The sequence below is a fragment of the Amblyomma maculatum genome, chromosome 4 (assembly GCF_055883805.1).
Source record: "Amblyomma maculatum isolate TAMU_Amacu chromosome 4, ASM5588380v1, whole genome shotgun sequence".
Lineage (NCBI taxonomy): Eukaryota > Metazoa > Arthropoda > Arachnida > Ixodida > Ixodidae > Amblyomma > Amblyomma maculatum.
The window spans coordinates 53,959,467-53,983,984 of NC_139347.1; the positions used below are offsets into that span (position 1 = coordinate 53,959,467).

At 46.2% G+C, this 24,518-nt stretch overlaps 1 protein-coding gene and 1 long non-coding RNA gene across 7 annotated transcripts in view; one reads left to right on the plus strand and one right to left on the minus strand.

Moving 5' to 3' along the window:
• LOC146191056 (uncharacterized) overlaps window positions 1-24,518 on the plus strand; it is an 87,761-nt gene that overhangs the window by 20,036 nt on the left and 43,207 nt on the right. Inside the window, exons 2-5 of one of the 6 annotated variants that reach the window (XM_084601493.1) lie at window positions 16,848-16,919; window positions 20,647-20,725; window positions 20,988-21,038; window positions 24,071-24,118. In XM_084601493.1, coding sequence (XP_084457619.1) covers window positions 16,848-16,919; window positions 20,647-20,725; window positions 20,988-21,038; window positions 24,071-24,118 — 250 coding nt within the window. Of the gene's footprint in view, window positions 1-16,847; window positions 16,920-20,646; window positions 20,801-20,987; window positions 21,039-24,070; window positions 24,119-24,518 lie in introns of all 6 variants that reach the window. The other 5 variants (XM_084601496.1, XM_084601495.1, XM_084601498.1 and 2 more) reach the window with 5 other exon arrangements.
• Window positions 17,624-24,518, minus strand: part of LOC146191057 (uncharacterized) — a 63,998-nt gene continuing 57,103 nt past the window's right edge. The window contains exon 3 of the long non-coding RNA XR_014706599.1: window positions 17,624-18,357. This is a non-coding gene — a long non-coding RNA (uncharacterized LOC146191057). The remainder of the gene's footprint in view (window positions 18,358-24,518) is intronic.

Genomic DNA, 24,518 nt, shown 5'->3' on the forward strand with positions numbered 1-24,518 from the left:
TTCTCCTAAGCGACAATAAGCCTTGAGTTCACATACGTCAAAATACAGCTTATATCCAGAGAACCAAAATAGTCTAACCCAGAAGCGTCTGGCACGTGCCTTCCTTGGAATGGGCGCAGTTGTGAAGTGGGGAAGTCATGGAGGAAGCAGACCTCTTGAGGAGGCGTCACGTGGCAGCTCTAAAGCCTACCCAGAAAAAAAAAAAAAAGAGAAAGGACACAGGAGAAATCCGATCTCCACGTGACGGTCCGTGGAGGATTTGATTAGCCTGGGCCGGATTCCAAGCCGTCACGTGGGACCAGTTTTAGCGTGTCCGGATAAAGAGGAAGGGTGGGTATCCACGAGCTCCGTTTTGTGAAGGTGACCTGCATTACGTAACGTTACTTTCCGAGTTTTAGACGGGTAGCTGTGTTCAGCGCAAAAGCCGAGTTTCATATGGTCCCGGGCATTTGACCCTCAGCCAATCTCAAGGTCAAACCTTCAATAACCCATGGTCATGACCTTCAACTTAAAACTGATTGCTGGGCTAGTTGGTGCGTAGTCACATAAACGTTTAACCTTAAAGGGCAACTCAGGAGGTTTTTCGGCATTCGAATATTCTGGTAAAAATTTTACTATGGGTTGTTTTCTCCGTCCTGACGCTCTCTATCAAATTTGGGCGCCGTGCGATAATTCGTTCGCGCGCAACACAATTTTAAAATGGGCAGTTTTCGTGGTTTCTTTTGAGGCGGTTTCTGCAGGCAACACTACGCTTGTGATAGTTTTGTGTTTTTTTATTTTTTTTGTTTTTGTTTTGTTTCGTTTTTCTTCACTATAGAACTTTTTTGGCTCCGCCGCGTCGCGAGGTGCTGGCGACCCGTTGCAAAGGGTACAGCCACCATCACCATCACCATCAAACAGTACACCCGCGCTAGTGCCCACACCCCGCGTGATAATGAAATTTTAAGGCCCCTATCAGGCTATGTCGGACATCTTAAGTACTCCCTCATGATTTCCATACTTTAATTCCGCCACCCAACGTATTTACGAGTTTCTCCAATACTGTATGTGATGTCATTGTTCGTCGACTGGAACGTCGTCTCTGGTCATGAAAGTAGTTTTGGTTTCTATTTGCTGTTTTCCTTTTTAAAAATAGTTCTACTGGGGATTACGAAAAACGGTTTTTTGTGTTGGTGTCAGGACACACTGAGCAAAGTAATGCAATCAAAAACTCAAAACGACGAAAAAACCGCCGGAGTTTCCCTTCAAGTGGCGTCATCTACGTAAAAGAACTGCGTGATTCAGGACGTCACAAGATCTCGTGATTCTTGTATAAAGAAGCTCTTAAGCCTCCGTCTCGCCAGTCACGGACCAGGAACCGAGCATGTCGGGTTGTGGAGGGTCGTGACGTCATCTAAACAAACGCTAGGTCAAACAATTGTGTGATTCATGGTCACTTTGTATAAGAGGCTGCTGAGCCTCTGTCGTGCCAATCATGGAGCCGAGCACGTCGGGTCGTGAAGGATCACGTGACAGGCGGCATTTGGCAGGTGACATGGACTAGCATGCATTTATTGATGGGTTGTAGGATGTAACAACGCAGTCACAAAGTTGAGAGGAGCTGCCAACTCGGGTCGCTCGTTTGAGGTGGGAGGATGGGATAGGAATCAACCTTTGAAGCCTCTTGGATGTCAAGTATAAGGCGAGCTACTCCTATAGGTTATGCAGGCGCTTTCTTATATCAATACCGGATATGACATATGGAAGTCTTGGAGAGAAGCTCGATCCTTCCGTCTATGTTGGCCTCGGCATCGCCGCTCTTCATCAGGGTCTTTCGGTAGGGGCGCTGTTAGGTCCCCCGTTCGGCAACTCGTGGGCCATTTCATTTCCCAGGTGTCCTCGATGTCCGCATGCGGCGTATCACTACGGCGGTCCTGAAATCCCTCTGTAGAGCCTCGCATGTCTGTTTGATGCTCCTGCACGGTGCTGTGTATATGGAAATTTGTTTTAAACCTGTCTCGTGCACAAGTGACAGAAGGAGCTAGGAAGTACGGCAAGATATGTTGTCACGGGAATTCTGCTCCACGCGGTGAGCATGAAGTCTCGTAGTCGACGACTGGCCGTTGCGAGGTCCAGGAGAATATGCAAATGGACAGAGAGCGACGTTAAGATCCTGCAGATCCGCGCACAGTGACCCACTGAAGTTTGGAAACCATCGAACAAGGCGATGTAGTCTTCTATAGGAGTGCCCTGATTCCGAAGCGAGCGTTCTCTGAAAACGGCAATGAGTGCAACGGTGAAGTGAGGAACAGTGGACGCCGCCTCCGTGCCCTCAGGCGAGCACCGGCATTTCCTCCCATCCGCTGTCAGCAAATCAGAGGGGAAAAAAAAAAGCGCACATCGTCTTCACTAAAACACAATCATAATCTGAGCCTGATCGGACTTGCAACCCAGATCGTGATGTGAATGTGAACCTGCAGATTCAATCACAATCTCACAGTCTAAACGGGAGACCGGACTCACTGTTCAGGTCATGGTCTGGACGTGAGTCCGGACTCATGCATGTACCCGCGACTCAGATCCGAATGCAAGTTTGAGTGCCTGAGTGAGTCGACTCGTGGGTTGTTCATCGATCCATCGCGGAAACGATGTGCGCTGGATCCATGTCTTATTTCATCTGTAGGCATTTCACGCTGGAAAGCTTGACGGTGTATACCATGTTTTCGCGGTCAGCGTCCGCCAATATTACCACTTTCAAGCGCAACACTGGGGCACTTCAGTGAACAAAAAGGACAGATAAGCCGGTGCAATCACTCCGACTGGGCGTGTGGTTTCCGAAGTGGCAGTGATGCCCGGTGCGATCCTCACCGCTTCAACAGGGTGTTGGTGTGCGCCGCAACCTTGAGTATAGAGTGCAGAAGATAGCTTGTGGGTTTTACCGATGTGGGCGTTTCGCCGTTGTTCTTCCTCACGTGCGCCTTGTAACGCGGTTTTTCAGAAAGGCTTGTTTTTGATCATTCATGCGACTGTATATACATGTCCCCAAATAAAGCGAGGTAAACTTGCCTGGCCGGTAGTTAAACGAGGTGCTTAAAACAGTAGCCGTCGTGCAAGGTGTCTCATACGAAACAAATTTAGCTACTTTGCAAGGAGTCTTATACGATATGAATTTAGCTGCTGACTACCCTTCAGTGGGCTGGCACTGTGAAGCCTGTATCGATAATCGGTATGATCATTGTTCATGAACCTTGAAAATATCAAGTCTCGAGTGGACTGCCTTATGATGGCTTGCTTGGAAAGTTTCTCAATTTGCATTCCAGAAACAGCGCAAAAACAGGAGACGCATGGCGTGGTTTTACTGGCTTGCGAGACGTTCTTTGTTTTCATAGACTTGTTTGACTTCCGAATAACTGCATACCACCTCACTGTCTTCCTGTGTCTTATGATCATCCTGGACACCTCTGTGCTCTTGAGATAATTAAACAAGATCTGGGTTATAACAGACAGCCACAGTAAGCAGCGCAAATTATATATGTTTATTTTAAAATATCAGTACGGTGTGAATGTCACTGGGTGTCCCGAACGTCTGGACTCCAACTTTTGGTCACTGTTCACCCTTCACGTATTCAGTGTTCCAAATTTACGTTAAGCATTTTGGACTGGTGTTGCATATAGCTTCGTCGAAATCATTCCGGAAATTTTCTTGATACCTTGGTAGTTTTTACCCAATGAAGTGCTTCAGGTTTCCATATTATTATTTGCTGCTTTCCGCTACTAATATCATAACTCAGCAGAATAAGTAGACAAACTTCAACTTCAACTACGGGAGTGGACTACTTAATAACTTTCCAATCTTCCCCATTAAAATTTGCCAGGAAAAAAAAAAGCGCTTACGCCGGCTATTATTCCCGCGATTTCTTATCGTTTCCTTTTTACGCGCCTTGTATCCTCTCGTTTTAGGAGGGCGTTGCGGTGGTTTTTACCGTTCCAGTTTATTACGGACTTCCTGTCAATCGCTCGTGATATAATTATATGCGAGCCGCTTGTATACGATATGTCTTTTGCTCGGCTTCGACGCCACGTCTTTTCAGAAATGTTGCTGCGAGGAATTTCAACTAATTTCCTTTTAAATAATTTGAGTAATAACTTTCTTTTTTTTTTTAATGTGGCCATGTACTCGCATCATTAATTTGTTTGCTGCGTGGACAAAATTACAGGCAGGACAGCTGTACCCCAGTCGGCGCGGCCTGTCCAGTCCCGTCCTCATGCTCGCTGCTAATCGTAACGCAGAGCACGCGGAGCAGCTTCAATTGCCACAGAACAAAAGGCAGTTGGCTGCACACACAGTGTTTGCACAGTGCGGCAAAGAACATTTGCACAGGAATCACAAGAAACAAAGTAATGGTCAGGCAGCCACTGACAGGTGTCAACTTGTTTTCAGCGGACATCATCCGCAGCTACACCGGACACGGTACGAGAAGGAGCTCAAACAGTCTTTGTCCTCGCCGTGCCCACGGCTTCTCGTTTTGTGTCGGTGAACGCAGACAAGGAGCTCGAGATGGGAGACAAATGGAGACAACACGTGGAGGAAAACAGGCCAGGGATGTTACAAAAGCGGCAGCAAAGAAGAACGGGGTCGCGCAGAGCACGGGATCAGCCTTTATGGTTCGATCGTATCTCGTGTATCGACTGTGGTGCGCCGAGCAGGGATTATCCCGGCCGGTGAGGCATTAGATAGAGAGGCAAAGAGCACGCGAGCACTTCTCACCCTCCCCTCCGGGGAGGAAAGAAAAGGCGATAGTATCTCGCGTGAAAGTCTGGTGGCGGCGGCGAAGCGTGTCGACCCAGTGTTGAGGACAGGAGTGCCACGTGTCGCGTGCCGGCCGGGTGACTGCCTCCTCCGCCCTCCGTTAGGAGGAACATGTCGAGCGTGACGACGGGTCTGCGGCAGTGGCGGGAACGCGGGGTCAAGTTCAGCACCCTCGCCCACGATAGCAAGTCTGAGCGAGGCTCGCCCGACGTTGTTATGAAGGGTGATGGAAAGTTTCCTAAGGTGCACTTTCAACGTTCAATGCCATTGGACGAAGTGAATGAAAACTAGACGAATGAATTACCGAAGATTCAATACTTCACGAGAAATTCTGAAACGCGGTTACAGCGCTTTCACCAATCGAAAATAAGACAAAAATATATATTTAAAAAAAAAACAATTCATCATTCTCAATTCGACTGCGGCGTCTTCCGCCCCGTCTCTGCCCCTGATGTGTGTATAACGTTTGCATAGTTTGGGAGCTCGCAATACATGCCAACAAAACGGTTCCTTCGCGAGCAAATGGAATGTAGTCCTGATATAACAAATTTCATATCACGGGCGAATTAATCCCAACTAACAAAACTGCATATTTCAAATTGCGGTTTTACAACGAAATGCATCGATAATTATTTTCTAAACTAGCAATGTAGAACTCTTTTTTTTTTTTTTTTTTTTTTGCACGCTGTCACTTAGAATCGTTCATGCTTGTCAAAAAGTCATGCGCTTATTCAAAGAGGGACATGTATCGACCCTCTATAATGTACTCACAAACCCACTGTCGTTATACTATTTTTTCGACTTGAAAAAGCAGTTATTCGTGTACGTTTTCTTCTTTTTTCTTTTTCATGTTTGAAAGGTTTAAAATTACGCTTCCATACTCTTGTCGACACTGAATGCTTACCTCGCTCAATACATAAACGTAGCGCGCATAATAAATTGTGGAACCAGTTCTCTTTTATGACTAGAAATACATATAAAGAAAGCCCCCAAACCTACTTTTATTGCTGCGAGGCAATTCATCACAAATGCTGCATTGTGAGTTCGCTGGTGCCCCCCCCCCCCCCCTCTTTTTTTTTTTTAATTCTCATTTTTGTACTTTTTATTGTATATTTTTAGCTCACCGTATTCCCCCTACAGCTTATTCAAAACCCAAATGGCCCGTCGCCAGCAGTAGCAAAAGTAGCTCCGGGGTTGAGAGGCAAAGCGCGCGCGGACCCAACGGGATCTCCAGGCGCACTGGTGCGCATCGGCACACGCGACGAACTGCCTGCCACGCGCAGCTGCCTTCAGGATGTTGACTACACCCCCCTCTCCCCCTCTTAACCTCCCTCCGCCTCACAGTACCCCAAACCCTAGCCCTGACCCCCCCGGGTGCAATCGCGGCCAAGAGGCCCTGGCCTCCACCTGCTCCGGCCCCGACTCAAGCAGCCCTGTGTGCGGAGTCGTGCGATTCAACAAATGAAATTCTTCCGTTTTTCTATTTTTGAGAGGGAGGAGGAGAAAACGCGGTCTCCGGTTTCCCATCTGTGTGACTTGGGCAGGGTGAGTGGGCGGGCGCCCCGGGTTTCGGAACTTGCATCCGGTGTTGATTTTTTTTTTTTTTCTACGCATTTTTGAAAGGCGCCCATCATCAGCTCGGGTCTGGCGGCGCGTTGACGTGTTGCCGTATGTACTGCCCGCGGAGTCGGTCGAGCATGTGTGGTTCGGCTTGGCGGGAACACATAACGCCGTGTGCGCTGCTGCGGCGCTGGCCTTTATACGCTTTGGGTCCTGCGAGCGCCGTCCATATGGTCGGCACAGGTTTCGAGCAAACCTCGGCCTGGCTTTTACACGACGAGGCGTGGTGAAAAACTGAAAAAGGTCGTCAACACTGCCTGCCGCGGAAACACTCGCAGGGTCCGTGAGCGTGTCGGTCACTTCCGTCGACTCAGTGCGGCTGTGCGAGTTTTTAAGCGTGGAAACAAAAACGCAGCTCAGTATTATCCTATACCTTTTCTGCCTCTAAATTTGTGGAACGAGAGCGAAGCGAAATAATTGGCATCCTGAATCTGCACCGCCAATCCGTTGCGGTCTTTCCTGGCTTTGTTGGGTGAGGCGTTTGGAGAGCTCATAAGGCCGCCAAGAAAATCTGATTTGTTCATTCAACCACTGCTTGTTGATTAGGTTGACTGGACGCATGTCAAGGAAGGGTTGACGCTTAATACGATTTGTGGCCGACAATCGTACCGATTGCAGATGACACGCTCCGGCTTCCGACGGCGTTCTGCACACTGAGTAGAGGTGAGTCAGCCCGGAGCCAGTTTGCCGGTCGAAGGAGTTGCCATTGGTTGTCGTGTCGGTGGTTATGGTATGGCAATACACCGTGGGCGCACGGGGCAGCAGCTAGATGCGCCGGTTTTGCAGGATATCCGGTGCAAGGGCGAACTGTGCAAGTCTCGGCCTGAGGTGCTTGTCCCGCTTAATATGCTGTTCGGAAAACAGGTCGGATTGGGTTGAATGGTGACGCGGAGTGCGCGCCTTCTTGGCTTGTGCAAGGGTTCATAATCTGCAAAGCAGCGTTGCTGTGGTGCGAGCAGTTGATTGATTGATTGATTGATTGATTGATTGATTGATTGATTGATTGATTGATTGATTGATTGATTGATTGATTGATTGATTGATTGATTGATTGATAGGAAGGGAAAGGCGCGGTAACTGTCTCACTTGTTTTCCGTGGACACCTCAACCGCGCCGTAAGGGAAGGGAGGAAGGTGGGAGTGAAAGTGGAAAGAGAGAAAGAGGAGCCGTGGTGGAGGGCTACGGAGTAATTTCGACCACCTGGGGATCTTTAACGTGCGCTGACATCGCACAGCACACGGACGCCTCTGGTGCGAGCAGTACTGGTCGCATGCATGCAGCGTTAAGACGAAGGAATGAAAGGCGATATCGCCCAATCGGGTGCACCCGCGCGAGTGATCACATGATTTTATTCGATTTACGAGTTGATCCAGCACGCTGCCACGTGCAAAGCTCCGCACGGCCTCCGTGCTGAGCAGCAAAGAACACGAAGCGGTCGCTATAGCCTTCAGCAGAATGCGGTGTTTGAGGGAAGTTAAAGGGAGCGTGAAATTATATTTACTGAGGTTAGGGAAAGCATAAAACAGATTCGCACTCCGTCACTCGTCAAATCCCGGCAAAATTTTTTTTATGCTAGCATCATTATTAATAACACCGGAGGTATGGGAGATTATAAACTTTGGTCCTCCTCTCTCGCTTCAACTAATACATAGCAACGCGTGAGAAAAAGAGAGTCAAGAAAACAGGTAGAGATTGCACCCCGCGCGCACAGACCAAACCCAAACCATTTCGCCCAATCAGATGTCCAGGTTTCTCACCCTACGTCAGAAAGGAAGGAACGGCTAATAGCGCCCACTAAAATTTCCGTCGCTCAAATCAATCGCGCGCCAAAATTAAAAAATAACGCTTATAAGTTGTAACGCCCACACGCACCTTCAAAACATGACTCGAATACTTGCAGATGTATTGCTTTCCTGGAGGAAAGACCATCGAAATTATTTCGGACTGTCCTTAAGAAGGACGTTTCTGGGTTGCGTCCGTATTTGCGCTTCGGCGGGTTCATGGCGACATGTAAGTGACGCTGTATTTTCCCCTAGTTCAATTAGAAAACAGCACCATTCACACGCTGTTGACTAATTTGCGGTCGGTCGCGGAAACATTCGTCGCGTTGTGCAGTCCGCGATTGAGAACGGCTGCATGTGCCTGTCCCAGTCCTGCTTTATAAAGCTCTAAAAGCACCGCATACGGTGCTGTAATTATGAGTGAAAACTTTAGTTTGTTGGAAAAAAGAAAGGGGCAGTGAAGCTGTGCTCTGCGGTTGACTTGGCTCGCTTCCCACATGGCGGCAGTTCGCGTGCGTCATGCGCCGTTTGCTTATAACGGTCTCAGGCGCTGCTTCACACCGCATTGTACCGTCTTTTTTTTTTATTTTCTTTATTTGCTCTAAGTACAGTTATATAATTGCGTGGTTGCGTGACCACCGACCCTGAGAATACACCGCGGCACGCTTTTTCTGCATACCGGTGTACGCGCGTGCGCAGGAACTTGCGTGCGTGCCTGCCTGCGCGCGGGCACGAGTATAATAGTTGTGATCGGAGCTTAATTAGTGTATTAATTATTTATTATTAAATTAATGTATAACGAGCACCAAAGTGTATGGGAACGAGGACGACAAAGGGAGTCGGAGGCAGGAACCATTGACGCCATCGAACCATGCAGTCAAAGGCATTTTTGCCTCGCAAAACACAACGAGGTGTAAAAGGAAAAAATCTCCTTGGTTAAAGAAACACCAAGGATAAATATATACTTGTCTGTTAGGATATGTATCGAAAGAGTGAAGCGTTCTAATCACAAAGAGAATGCTGCCATCGGAAACGAAACACTGATAAATTATAAAATGGCAAATATATATATATATATATATATATATATATGGCGGACACTTAAGCTCCGCCTTTAAGGGTATGACGCGATAGCGTATAGGTTACCCGTGTGGATGAGACCTCGTGGCTTGTGTGGTATACCATTAATGCAAGGGTCCTCCTGGCAGGCTGATTCTGATATATCAGCACCTTCCCATGCTGGCAGCTCCTGCCATTATGTTCGCTGCAGATGCGGGCGGACCACGCGAGATTGGATTCACTAGAAGAATAAGATTGGGCTGCAGCGCATTTGGTAAGTACTGTCAGATCAGGAGTGGAATTTTGACAGTGTCCCTCAATGAACAAGTATGTAACAGTTGCATACCGGTACTCAACTATGGGGCTGAAACGTGGACGTTAACGAAAGGGGTTCTTGCTTAAGGGGAGGACAACGTTGAGAGCTGTGGAAATGAGGATGACAGGCGTAACGTTTAAGCAAGAGAAGGAGCAGAGTGGTTCCAAGAGCAAAGGCGATGTTACTGACATTTTAGTCAAAACTGAGAAGAAGTAATTGGCATGCACATGGCATGTAAGGCGAATGCAAGATAGTTAGTGGTTGAATAGCAAGAAAAGGCAAACGTATAGCGGGAAGCGGCAAGAAGTTGGGTGGTCGGTTGAAATTATAGGAAGCTTGCGGGGACTATAAGGATGCAGCTGGCACAAAAACGGGTTGCTTGGGGGGATATGTGAGTGTCCTCGTAGGATTGTCATTTCGGCAACTTTGGATTTGAAATTCAATTTCAAAGAAAAAAAAATTGCACATTTTAAATGAGCATGTACGCAGGCACTCGAGTCGTGAATGATGAACCAAAATCAATATCAAGCACTAAAATGACGAACAAAAATAATTCGGGTACAACCTTAGCATTCTTTTTTTTTTTTTTTTCCTGTCTCGAAAAGTCGACGGCCTGTTATCCCAATATTTCCCTTTTTGAAATTATATATGATTTCCTGGGTTGAGTGTGCGAATTTAATAACCCATTTCCAATTTTTCTTAGCTTTATGAATTGCCTAAAATAATATTGTATTTCTGCAGGGCTCCTCTGACTACCATCATCACCATTTGTTAGATATCATGAATCTAATACCTACCTGCTAAGGTCTCAACTATACAGAGACCGGCTTCGCAAATAAAATAAAATCATTTTTGAACGCATTTATTTCAAAGTGCTCAAAAGGCCTCTCATGCACTGGGCATTTCACACTTAATTCTAGTAAAAGCTATGGATTTCTATATTCATCATTGCCAGCCTCATAAAACGGGCGGGTTGATTTCTATTTGTATGCAACTTTTTCATCAAAAATGCCGCTCAGGCAGCAAGCGCTTCCATCTTTCTATAATCAATGCCCTTGTTACTGAAATTCTTGCATCCAGCTATACAGGATATTGAAGGACTCTGGGTGTACGTATACTAAAGTAGGTGCGGAATCGCGAACCTGAACGAGAAAAAGTTTGACGCTGCAATGTTTCACAAGATGCGCAACTGTAGAATTATAGTAATAGAAGTTTGGCAGGTGAAAACGTGCATAATTATTGCTTCTCAAACGCGAGCTGAACTCAAAGTTGCATCGCGATAATGGAAACGCTTTGGATGCAGTGGAACTTCGGCACCGGATTTCGCAAAAGTTTGTTTATTGTCACCGTTAGTTGTAGTAGTGTTCATGAGTTGTTAAGTTACTATAATGGGCCGTTTAAAGAACAAAAAGTCAAATTCACGTCAAGCAAAGCCGGGAGTGACCAAGTAATCGCACAACAGTTATTTTTTTATGCTGCAAATGGAGACGTAGTTGATGTGCTGATGCGCAACGTGGGAAAGCCAGCTTTAAGTAGTCACCATATCATCTATTTCTGGCGAGGAACACTTACAGAATAGCATATATTTCAAGGGCCTCTTTTGATGCATGTCAGCTATAGAATATGAGGAAAATACAAAACAATCTTTCCGCTTCAGTACATTATTGGGACGTTCACAACGGCAATCAATTTGCCGTAAAGAGCCGACTATGAAAAATCTTCGTAAAGTCACCACCGCACTTTTTCCCGGCCGGTCGTACAGAGGACCCCCTACCCTATGAAAAAAAAAAATATATAAAAAAATCCCCGCCGCCGCCTTCGAGCGGAAAACACGGCAGTGCGGTTGGCTGGTTTTCCACCCAACCCGCCGCGTTCGGAGATCCCAGATCGATTTCTCCCCTTTTTTCACCGTTCGACGGCCTCTGTTTGAGTGCGACGGACGGTTTGTTCGCGTGCACCCGCCCCTGTTGCCTGTGTGCACTGCGGCAACGCTGCGGATGCTTGTGAGCTCGTTTGCGTGACTGAGCCCGCTATGTCCTTCAATGCCCTTTCTTTTCTTGTTCTTCAGGGCCTTTTGTCTTCCTCGAAACGCTGCTTTGCTGTCGCAGCTTTTCTCTCTCTCTCTGTTTTTTTTGTTTTTACGTTGTTACGCGAGAACCGACCCAGTCGTGCACTGTTTTTTTTTCTGATTTGTGAGTGGAACATGTGTGATTGATGCGGGACAACAATCTGACTGCATCGCCATTAATCTGCTTCTGTGCTATCAATTTTGCGAGCGCAATTTATTGATGTTACGCATTGTGTGTCCGGAGAGTAATTGAATTTGTATGTTGGTTTCCCCGCGCTTTCATTGGGCCCAGCGCGTAGGTATCCGTTTGGTTTAGTATGGAGTGACTCAGATCATTTTAGCGCTGCTCCAAGCTCTCTGGGAGCTTGGTTTTGGTTTGTGGGGTTTAACGTCCCAAAGTGACTCAGGCTATGGGAGACGCCGTAGAGGAGGACTCTGGAAAATTCGACCACCTGGGGTTCTTTAAAGTGCACTGTCATCGCACAGCACACGGGGGCCTTGCTCTTCGCTTCTATCGAAAAGCGGCTGCCGAGGCCGGGATTCGATCCCGCGTCCTTGAGAACAGTAGTCGAGTGCCGTAACCACTGCGCCACCCCGGCGGGTGCTGTCAAGATCGTTGTTTTCGTTAATCTCTATTTAATGTAATGTTAAAGAGCACTGAACAAAGATTGAGGGGAGTCTCAGTTCTCAAGCCCAGCGTTTCGACAAGAAGACTTGTCTTCGTCTACCCTGGATCTTGGTAGTGTACCCGCCGAGGTGGCTCGGTGGTTAGGGCTCTCGACTACTGTTCCCAAGAGGGCTCGAATGACGCGTTCTCGGCGGCCGCTTTTCGATGGAGGCGAAAAGCCAGGCGCCCGTATGCTGTGCGATCCCAGGTGGTCGAAATTTTCGATAGAGGCGAAAAGCCAGGCGCCCGTATGCTGTGCGATCCCAGGTGGTCGAAATTTCTGGAGCCCTTCACTACAGCGTCTCTCATAGCCTGAGTAGTTTTGGGACGTTAAACCCCACCAACCAGACCGAATCTTGGTAGTGTTGTGTGATAACGCATGATGGTGTCAACACTGTATTATCAAGTTATGTGTTAAACGAAACAAAAGTCTCGCCGGCCTACTTACGAAATGATTCGAGAAGCATCCAATACAGATGACGAAACATGTCTAGCTGATTACGGCACTGAGACGAAGCACCAAAGTTCTGAGTGGCACATCTCATAGTCTCCTCGCCCCACTGAGAAAGCAAGAATGAGCAAGTTGAAAGCGAAAACTATACTAATTGTCTTTTTGGACGTAATGGAGTTGATTCGCAGAGAATTGGTACGCCCAGAGCAGCCGGTCAACGCTGCCCGCAGCGTGGATGTACTCTAGAGATTAAACAAAGGGAGTTAACTGAATGGGGAAGGATATCGCGCCAATGGGTGTAGATAAAAACGTCCCCGGAAAAAAAGGTCCGCGGAATAAAATGCCCCTGAAGATGCGGCCACTATAGAAAAAAAAAAGAAAAAAAAAAAGACACCGAGGCAAAAATTTGGACCCGATCCACATCGCAAAAAAATCAAGTTTTGTTCCATTTTTCCTTGGTTTCAAGATAAATGTAATCATCATGTGAGACCTGAGTCCTCTGGATGCCCGACATGTTTGCAAGCACCGATGAGCTCATACCACTCCCGTTAGCATGTTCAGAACAGTATATCTTACCCCCGCTGTACTTGAAATAAATTATGTAGCCATATGCCAGTGGCGTCTTCCTTTAAAACACCCATCAAAAGCAGTCAGAAGAGCTTCAAAAGTTTTATTAGAAGATTCATCATCAGCATCGTCATCATTATGAACATCATCATCGTCATCATCAGCTGGACTATATGCCACTGCAGGGCAGCTGTAGTCGCCTTAACTCCGCAAACTTCCAAATCTTATCCAACTAGTCCAATGTAGCTTCAAATAATTCCCATCAGTTTTATATGTGGGCCACATACAAAACTGATGGGAATTATTTGATGCGGCTATCCTGCGCCCTGGTTACGCAATGCCAGCAGGACTGCTAAGGTTCAGAATCGAAGGCGTTCTTCTGTATACCTCACTAAGTGCAATGACCTCCGATTAAATATCCACTAGCTCCCCGAACGGCAAGCTTGCCTAACTAGAAAAAGTTATAGAGCTAAACGTTGCCACTACCGCCTTAAAAAATCGCTCCGCAGTTTAGGCCCAGAGAGAAAAAGAGTCTTTTTTTTTAATGACGAAACAAAGAATGCAGCCGGTATTAAAATTCGCTGATTTGCTACTCTTCGTGGGGAAGGGATTTGGGGAAGGAGAGAAAGAAGGAACCAGTTGCGGGGGCTAATTTTTACGTTCATGAGATGTTAGATTACTGTTGCACATTTCAAATTTAGGAACACCAGAAGCGGAGGCGTTACGCGGTTTTCCCCGAGTTGGCTCCTGTGACGGTTCGGTGAACTTTCACGCCATTCGGTTTCTCACACAGAGCGTACGAACCGGAGATATTCGGAGGTCGTGGGTTCTACTCCCACCATCGGCGCGTTGTTTTTCCTTCCGCTTTTCATTTAATATTCTTCTTTCTTTTCATTTTTTTCCCCGCTTTGAGCTTGCTTCCTCCTTGAGGCACTGCGCTCACACATTGACCTAATTCTCCTGTGTAACAAGAAGCGCTTTTCTCAGAGAACATTCACCACGTGTGAGAGTTAGCAGTCTCGACATCAGCGCACATGAAAGTGCCTCAGGCGGTCAGAATTTTGAGACGCCGCCGCTACAGCATCCCTCATAGCACGAGTTATAGCAGTTATAGTGAGTTATAGGTTATAGCATAAGCTATATAAACCGAACCGAATCATACAGAGAAGCCGTGTATAACGCTTCAGTTATCGCATGCGGCTAACCGAAAAGAGGGCTGAATAGAGCCGATAGTGTGGATTCTGTTTCACATGACGTGATTGCAAGCCTTTCTTTCCCCGCTTATCGCGGAGTAAGCACAGCTTGAGGACTCTTATCACGTGCTCCGGCAAAGCGATAGTAAGGTATATTCTGCGGTGTATGGAAGTGTTGAGAAAGAATACGTGGACATGTGCGCTATCGCATGAAGTGACTTTGCGGTGCAAAGAAGAGGCGTGGTATTGGCTTACCTCTATAACACATCTCGCGATTGCCTATATACATCTTCACTGAGCGCAAGCGCTTGTCGGAATGAGCGTGTGCAAAAGAAGATGCCGGTGTGAAATTCGCCAATAGCAAAGCTGCAACGGCATCCCAGTAAATATGGCGTTGTACGCAGAGACATTGATAAGGAAAAGGGGATGGTCTGTAAATGTCTAGGGCTGCTATCTCAACAAAATTTAACAAAAAAGACATGTCTGCATCCCTTTTCTGATATAGCTGTTTATAAATAAGCTTGCACATACATATACCACCTTTTCCATTGAAAACGAACGATTTTTCAGTGGCAGTAGAAACTGCGCACATCCATCGTTGACGTAGGCAGATTCATCTGCTTTTCAAAAACATTTTTTTTTTAACTGCGCTTTTTTTTTACCTCGTCAGGAGTGTAGTAAAATGGAAATTGCACTGTGGGAGCTCACCATAGCCCTTCTGTCCTCGCTCTGGAGAGCGAAATTTTGGCTGAGCCCAATACCTATAGTTCCAGCATAACTAGGACATATCTTTCAGCCTCGTTTTGACGCACCTAACTAGAAATATAACTGTGGTCGCGAGTACAAATAAGCGCTAGTCGAACGCGCACTTGGGAGAGTTGTTTTTGTCAAATGCAACAATCATCCGCTTTCATTTGTTGCGCATTCAGTTGTCCAAATGAGAGTTTGCAGACATGGTCTTCCGAATTTTAATCGCTTGTTTTGTTTCTTTACATGTGCAAGAGGGACTTGATCGAGAGCTGTAAAGTTCGTGCCTCTGGTGGCTTGCGTTGTTCGCCGCGACAATTTCCTGCATGGTGAACTGCTTCAAGGCTCGTTCAGTTATTCGACGCAGAGAATGACTATTTGCCTACACAGAAGGGGAAAAAGCAGGGCATTTGGCATCGATTTCTCCCGATAGCCATGCAGTGCCTTTTCCGCGCTTGGCTGTAACGTAGAGCCACACGCGTCGTGGGTGTAAGTAGCCATATTGACGTGGTGCTCCATTTCGTTTTGGTGCCGTTTCCGTTTTCGGCATTACCCGCGGAGTGGCGGCGCGTTCGGTCGCGTGACAAAGCTGCCAGTGCGCCCCGGCTGTGTTCGCACCTCACGGCCGGTCGTGCGGTAATGATATCACGCACGTCCGCACTCACGCTCGCACGCGGTTAGAGTTATGTTATATCGTCAAGTGACGAAGAACAGAAACCCGAGTGCGTCGGTAGGAAATGTCAGCCCTGCGTCCGTGCGCAAGCTGGGCAGTCGACATTTCGACCTTGCTGTGTTGTGCCATGTGCTTTTAAAGCTTCCGTCCCTCTATTAAATGTCGCTTTGTAAGGCAGCTGAATTCTCCTGTCACTCGAACTTTGCCTGTGACCTGTACAGACCACGGTGTTGCACGTCTATTTGTAGCTTCGACATTTCATATTTAATGCGACCTCAATGCTCTGCTTATCGCGAAAATCTGCATATGGCCGCTCAGCCTCATCGAATCATTTCTTAATGCATAATCTCTTGAAGTTGGCCGCAAGTGCATGCAGGATTATATCATTAGGCACGACGAAATAAAACACGAATAAAGCCTGTATTCTAGGCTTTTTTTTTTTTTTACTTCGGTTTCAATTACTGTGAATAAATTAGCGATGTTGGTGTTATAAACGAAATCGTGAACAAAATTATATTGGTAGTTTGGGTTTCGTACAAACAAATTTTACGCATAACCTAATTAGTTGGTTATTCGGGAAATGTGCTGCAAGATACAGTGTGGAAGGGGGGAACGGAATGTAATAGAAAGAGGAAAGTGTGAAGACTCATTTTGTCCAGATAGTCACATACTGATATGAACAAGTTAGCTCAAAAGCCTGGACGAGGGATAGGCACGATAAACATCCACTAGCTCTGCTTAACGTCTTTTGTGTCTTCTCTTCTGTTCATCGTCCGGTTTTGGCGCTAATTTACGAAGTTAGTGGAAACGGTATGCAACACCAATTAGTCCGGTAGCATGCTTTCTTTACTTAGTCACACGGGTTACGATTGTCCGTGTTCCATTTTTCTTGGTTACATTGGTGATTCCACCGCAGGCCCACCTCCCTGGGGAAGTGTTTTCGCACAGAAGCCGTGGCTGGCCACGTCCACAGCATGTGTCGCACCTGGTATGCATGGTATATTTGGGGTTTAACGTATTAAAGTGACGTCGGTTATGAGGGACAATGTGAAGGAGGGCTCTGGGAGATTTATACCACCTAAGGTTGTATAGCGTGCACTGACATCGCACGGTACGTGTGCTCCTTTTGCGTTTCGCCTTTATCGAAACGTGATTGAAGTCTCTGTGTTGAGAGCTATAGCGCCGTGACGGCAACTGTGTGTCCTGACCGCTGAGACTAAACGGCGCGAAAGTAAATCACAAAATGCATAGTTTTGCCGGTATGTTAACAGCATTGTGTAACTGCCGGTATTTCTTGTAATTCTCGTCTTCCATGATCTTAGCCCCTTGAGTCCTTTAGTACATATCTAAAAGGCGTTTGCCGTAATACCACGCATAACGAACGCACTTGCGTAGTCTTTGTGAAAAATGTAGAGCACCAGAGGGTTCGCTTCTCAGCTACTTCGTGCGGCTTGTAATGTATTTCCAGTGTTCCAAACCTCTCGATGGTAAGACGAATTTTTGTCCTACCCTCTATGATGATCTACTAATACTCTACTAAATCAGCGCCACTACACGACGCATAAGCAGATCTCCTGGGCTTTACACTTTTGACAATAGTACATGTTCACCCCTTTGCTAATTAACAAAACTTATCAAAAACAGTGGAATTCTTTTTAAGTTCACCACAGACTCCGTATTATAAAGACTTCTTTTAAGTCAGCGCCATATCTTTTATTCCTTTTTTTTTTTTCTGCTCATGGGCACGGCCGTGCTCTTCTGTACAGCTATGCAAGCATACCCAACGCCACATCAATAATACCTCGGAAGAGGATGGGAGACTAAAAACAAACGCATGCCCAACACCAGCTAGGTTAGATCAGTGGTGCCCCTAAGTGTACTGTCCGTAGTGCCTGCACTATGGAAAGATAGCTAACTTATACCACATGGCTTGGGCTTGCCAATTCACACCCATTGTCGGCCTCGTTACAAACCCATCAAAAGAGCAGCGGGTGGCCATTCTACTCAGGACTAGGGGGTTACCGGCATGCTGTAAGATTTCGTGTTAATATGTTTTCAGTCAATAATCAGCCATTAGTTGTGAGGAGGAGGTCGGAAAATGGGGCTATTATGCAAAGAAGTGCGGTAGGTGTGCCGGACTGCATCACAGCAAAATCGGATGCTCTTCTGTATATTAGCAGGAGGTCATGGTACATTTATTTCTAAAGTAAGCCTTTCTTGGCTCAGAGTGGCGTAGACAGGAACTTTACGCCAAAAATGTGCGTGCACGAACACTTAACACTGCAGGGAATCGAACCATCATCCTTCCGCTCCCTTGACGAACGCGCGAACGACAACGCCCCGAAAACTGCGTAGGAGAACGTTTGCAATGCCTTTTTCTAGCGTATAAGGGCGCTGGAGGGCGCAGAAGGAAAGGGCCACAGTGTCTGTAAGAAAAAAAAACAGATAAAAATGATCAAAAAGTGATAAAAAATTAACAAGTCTGTCCGAGAATACAGGTTATGGCGGGCAACGAAAGCGTTTCGAAATCTGCCCATGCAAAATAAAAAGAAAGAACAGAGACAATGCATCTTATGTCACAATAACGTCACTTCACGTTACACACGCGTTGCGCCATCTAGCGAGGTTGGCGCAAAACGACACGGCATAACAGTTTCATGCGGCAGGGAACAGCAAATGAGCGGAACATAGAAAGACTTTCGCATTCCCAGCTCTTAAGCAGTCTTTTTAAGAGTAATCCTGTAAATTTAAAGTTGAGGTTAAAACGCCGCACATTCGCAAATCAATGCTTCCAGAGTCGAATAATTAATATTTCAAGAAGTATGAATAAACACACAATACGTTGCAAGTGCAGTAATGTTGGCTCGAACTGAGATTAGGTTCGTTGCTCAGAAGGGTTACACTTCCGCCGATAATATTTGTAACGATGGCATTATGTATCCACACGCGTATATCCGGGCATTTCAAGAAGGTAGGGAAGGTATTTCTTTAGTTTGGCAAGAGCAGTGTGCCATGAAAGGAATGAATATTTTTAAACCATGCACATGTCTTGCGAACACACGCCTCATGACACAACCCCGGCCACCGGCGGAACCCGCATTTAGGTGAAGGAGAGACTCAAAAAGGTGTCCGTGTACTGCGTGATGATAAGGATTCCCATGGGGTAGAAACTATTTCTCAGCCCTCTATGACGGAACCTCTCTCTCTCTCTCTTTCTCTCTTTCAAATTCCTCCCTTCCCTTGCGGTGCGATTGAGGTGTCCATCTAGAAGTGATACATTACACGCTCCCCATTTTTCTGCTCCTTTCGTTTCCTCAAAATCAGTTTTTTTTTTTTTTTGTTGTTGATCATGGAAGCGAATATCGGCCATTGCACATGTGCACTTTTTCTGCTAGCAGCTGGTTTCCGAAGTGATGGTAACTGATATATGTGATAGGACAACTCTATTGAATGTAGCTGGAAATTCGGCGTACTAAGCAACGAACCCCTGAGTACACGTTAAGTACCGGTTACTGTCACCTTCTATGTGCTCCCTCACTTGGCCAAAATAATTTGCTTTAAAAAAAAATGATAGAGCGGTGAAATCGCCTCGTATCACAGGCCCATTTAATGCGTGTGACGCTGATGACCATGTAGTTATTTATACCTTAGCGTGGCTGGATTCTCACAAAGTATCGGTGGTGGTAAATAAAAGAAAGCTGGTAAGGACTCATTAGCCAGAGCTCAGCTATTAACAAAAGAAAGCTATAGCATTATGAGAAGTTTCACAGTTCAAAAGGAAATATTAAGTATCAAATACATTGTAATATGAGCATGAATAAACAGGTGTGCGAGGTGTTTGTGTTCAAATTACTCTAACCAAGAACACAGCCCCACTTAACGCGCACACGGAAAAACTGAATGTAAACTAGAGATGTCAAGCGACAGCGCTTAAAAATTTCAAGCTTGAATGCTATTTTATTGTCACTTGTCTCCCACCAACGTTTCTTTTCTTTTCTTTTTTTCTTTTTAATTTGAAACGAGCACAAACATGCGCGCACGACAAGGAACTCTTCCTACGCGCTTCGCATGAACAATGAGGGAGCACTAAATTGCCTCTCGTAGCAAGCTGCGCTTCTTGTTCTTATGAGAGACTCTTTCAAGCCCGCATTTTTTTTTTTTTTTTTTGTAGCCCATTGTTGTCGTAGGGGCCACACTTAATTCTTCCGCAAATCGCGAACACGAAGCACGTGATCTGAACGACTAACATCGTTCTCCCGAGGAAAACAGGTTACAAAGCCCAAAACAACCACGTGTTGCTAAGAAGACGAGCGAAGAGGGGGTATCTCAAAGGCCATCCACTGACACTCGACCTGTGCAGCGTACACTTACCGCTCAAGGCGACGGGATACCGCTGCACCTAATTCGCGGCAGCACGCAAAGGCGCGCACATGTTAGAAGACCTTTATTACACGTTCTGCGCCACTAAAAAAGCGTGCAGTAAGGTAAGAGTACAGTTAGCTATCCACACGTGACGCAGGAAGTTCTTTGCCGCGTTTCTTTCTTTTTTAACGACACTTGCGGGGAGGTGTAAGTGGTGCTCAAACTATACCCCGACTTCCGCTATATGTGGTGCACCGTTTTGAGTGCCTTATCTACCTAGTGGCTCCCCTCTCGAGGTGCGCTGCTGCCCTCCTTTCCCTTCTTTGACGCTCCCATGCACGTCCTTTTTGCAGATTCCGGAATCTCTGCTCTTCCGAATGCGGGGTGTACAGAACCTGACCGACTTCGTGAGCCAGTTCCTCGAGGGCTACCGTACGTATCAGGAAACGCTTCAAGACCCACCGCCCGTCGCTCCGCTGCATATCGCTTATATCTACGAGGGTCACGGTAACCTAACCTCTTCTTCTTCTTCTCTCTCCTCCTCCTCCTTTTCCTCACTACTGTTTCCCTTCCTTTCTCTCTCTTCTCCTCCCTTCCTCTCCCTCCCCGCATCTTGAACTCTTCTCCCCCTTCGCACTGCCGGTCGGAACCGTGGCTCCCGCCGCCGCCTCCGCTGCCTGCAACAACGCCGCAGCCCCCGACATCGTCTCTGGCGCTTCGATACATCCCATGAGGGCACAGCGAAGCACGTATTACACGCACGCTGTCGTGCACGATATTCTCTCCTCTCACATTCTCTCTTACACACGTCTAACCGCATGCCGCAACCACTCACGAGCGCACCATCAAGCACCACCAACCAGTGTGCTGCGTCTCTGTAACTCTGTGCAGAGCTGGAAAAGATTAAAGCCTAAAGCTGCTCGGACAGTGCCGAAACGGAATCGCAAAAAGATATTCAATTAGTGCCACATGAACCAACGACTGTTCGTCAGGGAAACAACTTTGTCTGAAAGGTGTCCAATGTATGTGCACTAAACGAACGCCCTTCACAAAGTGCGTTTAGTGTACAATTGCATGCACTGGAGGCACGCTATTTGGCTGAGCGGTATTCGAATAACCGTTGAAATATTTATCAAAAGTAAATATTTTGGCAGCAGGCAGGATGAGAGGCACGTGTTTACAAACATGCTCGCTCTCCCCAGCTGATCACGCGGCATATAAGGCGATGCACAGAATTATACCGCGACGCGGCACATGTTCACAACTTCCGGTGGTCGAACGGGGGCAGTCGAGAGCGCCAGCCTAGAGCAAAATTGTCACATGGAACAAATATATGTTCGCTTTGCGCATGTCCTGAGTTGGTTGTTATTACTGATTTTCACAGCACGCCCATTTGCAGGACAAAGGTTGAGAGACTGTGCAAGTGAATTTAAAACGGTCGAGTTGAGAGTGTACCCATGAAAGAGACCGTGACCAATTATTTATGTAGATGCTGCAATCATATCTGAAATGCTCTTGAAATGCAGTGGTGTGTGGATGATGTTAATGTATGAAGAGAAGCCGCACATAAAACTCGCAGAATAAATGAATATAATTAGAAATTGTACTAATACCGAGAGATCGAAGATTAACGACAAAAGTACGTATGTTTGTGTATTTAGAGTGTAATGATTTGATTTGGGGGTTTAGCGTGCCAAAACGACTCAGATTAGAATGTAATGATACACGGTTGCTGCCCGCTGGGCATTATTGTTCGATACGTGCAGTAGTTTTTGTCTCAATTTCGAAGGATATATAGATGAAAGGAAACGAGGAGTACAGGCTAGTTTATGGATAATCTGTAAAACAAATAAGTATATCTAAATTATGACAATAGAGAAATGACACACATGTACACGGCCGGTTGCCAACAGGCCTAGCGACGGTCGCACGAGATGTCTTCCTAAAATTGGTCGTGTATTCGACCTCTCATATAACGACCCGGAGCGCGCGCGCTTTCGCGCTTTATGGATATGCCCGTTCCATATTATCCTAAGAGTTCTGTGTGTTAGTCCGACGGACAATGATAGTTTTCGGTATCCTCATTGTCAAGTTGGCACTGAAATAGCTACCCGAGCGACAAATATTACCCGTTCTGAATCATTTCATTTTTCTGTACTAAGTCGTAACTATAATCTAAAACAGGATCTACACGATAAGCGAAGACAGACTGTATACACACTCGATCGTGTACACCGATGTCGTCACTTCGTGGAAGAGTCCCACTGAAGTAGCCTTGTGCGCATTCCCCGACTGGGCTATCCCATAGGCTACCGTCATTTGCATACGCATTAAAGAAATGGCACATCTCCGCGACGCTAGATATACTTCGCTTTCGTAAGTGCGCGTGCTTTCGAGCGCGAAACGTAGGTCACGGACAATTAGACACCCTCCACGTATATATCAGTGTCTCAGATGAGGATGGGAAAACCCAAAGCGATTATTAAGGAAGAAGTAGGCGCATCAGTCTAATGTTTTCTGCGCTTATTGCGCGTTACAGCTGCAATGTGCGCGAGAGATTGATGTAGATGGACTTGAGGTTATATCCTCACAAACAGCTGGACTGTCTGGTTTGTCGAAATGGCCGTAGCTAGTTGGTGTGGCGAGGGGACCGCACTCTGGAGATAAATATGCCTCTCACGCGGCTGCTCGTCATACGAACAGGGGTGTAGCTGGGTGTTGGCGGCTCCTGCGAGCTCTTCGTTCGTGGGGGAACACCCAGCTGCTCCCCCAAAATGTCACCGAAAGCCGGCAGAACGTAAGGCAGAGCTTTACGATTAGCGTCAGTCTATCAGGCTATTGAGGCTCTACTCATTGGCTCGATTAGCTGCGAGAGCGGGGAGAAGACGAAAACAAGCGGGCGCCTATCATTGCAACCGAACCCGATCGCATGGCGGCCCCAGTAAATAACTAGCATTGCGGAAATATTATAGGACCAGAGCAGAGCGTATAGGTAAGCAGGAAACGTCAAGAAAAACAAAAGCTAAAATCCGCCACCCAGCTGTTCTTTTTTCTTCCTTGTTTTTTTACCTTGTGCCTCCAAGGCAAGCTTACACATATAGCTCAAGATCCATGAACGAAGCTTAAACGTGAAATCTGGTTCTGATTTGGTTGTCACACGGAGCGACAATGCATTTGATTCTGTGCAATGAAATTATCCGCACAAAATAATTGTTAATGATTATACTAATTAATAATGATAATTAATAAAAAATAAAATAATCTCATCAAGAGATAAACGCGAGTGCGTGTCTCAGAACAGTAGAGTTCGAGCCGCAACTCGCCTCTTTATTCTGGGTACCACAGAAACTATCAGCTGACGCATGCGCCCTAGAGTAACGTGTGTCATAAGGTGTGTCTATGTACGTACACTGGCCCTGCGATATCGGTTTGTCGCGCCTATATAGAATCCCGAAGTTCCTTGCGCTGTAGCGCTATATTCTGCTGCGAGGCTATACGGTTTTTATTTTGCTCCTGGCGACGCGCTCTCGATTGCCCGAATCCACCGGTATAGTGACATTTGTCTTGAATAGTAGTTGTAGCATAAGACTGGGTACTGCGCCAGTATGTTTCTCGGTACAGTGGTCGGGAAAGTCTTCGAAGTGGGTAGCATATCAGATTTATTTTTCTCTGTATTTGAAGCCTGTTGATTGAAGAAAGGGGATGGGATTGTGGCGGAAATTGTTGCATACCAACGCATACAAGCCTTACGTTCACTAACGTGCGTTCATATTTCAGCTGACGCGACTGCCGTGGACGGTTTTGAAGGCCCACCGAGCATCTTGGGTAAGACACTTCAAGCACGTTTTCTTTATGTATTAATGGTCCTGCACTCGCAGAGACTCTGTGTTCGGTGCTGAATGACGTAAACTCAACTAAAAGAAAGCAAAGAAAATGTTTTTGTAACTACTGGACAAAGCAAATTTGTGGTGATCTCAGACAAGCATTTCTTCATTTATTCGCCAATAATAATAATAATAATAATAATAATAATAATAATAATAATAATAATAATAATAATAATAATAATAATAATAATAATAATAATAATAATAATAATAATAATAATAATAATAATAATAATAATAATAATAATAATAATAATAATAATAATAATAATTAATAAGGGCTATGAGGCACGCTTTTCTGGTGGTTGTCATTAATTTAGACCTCTTGTGGTTTTTTA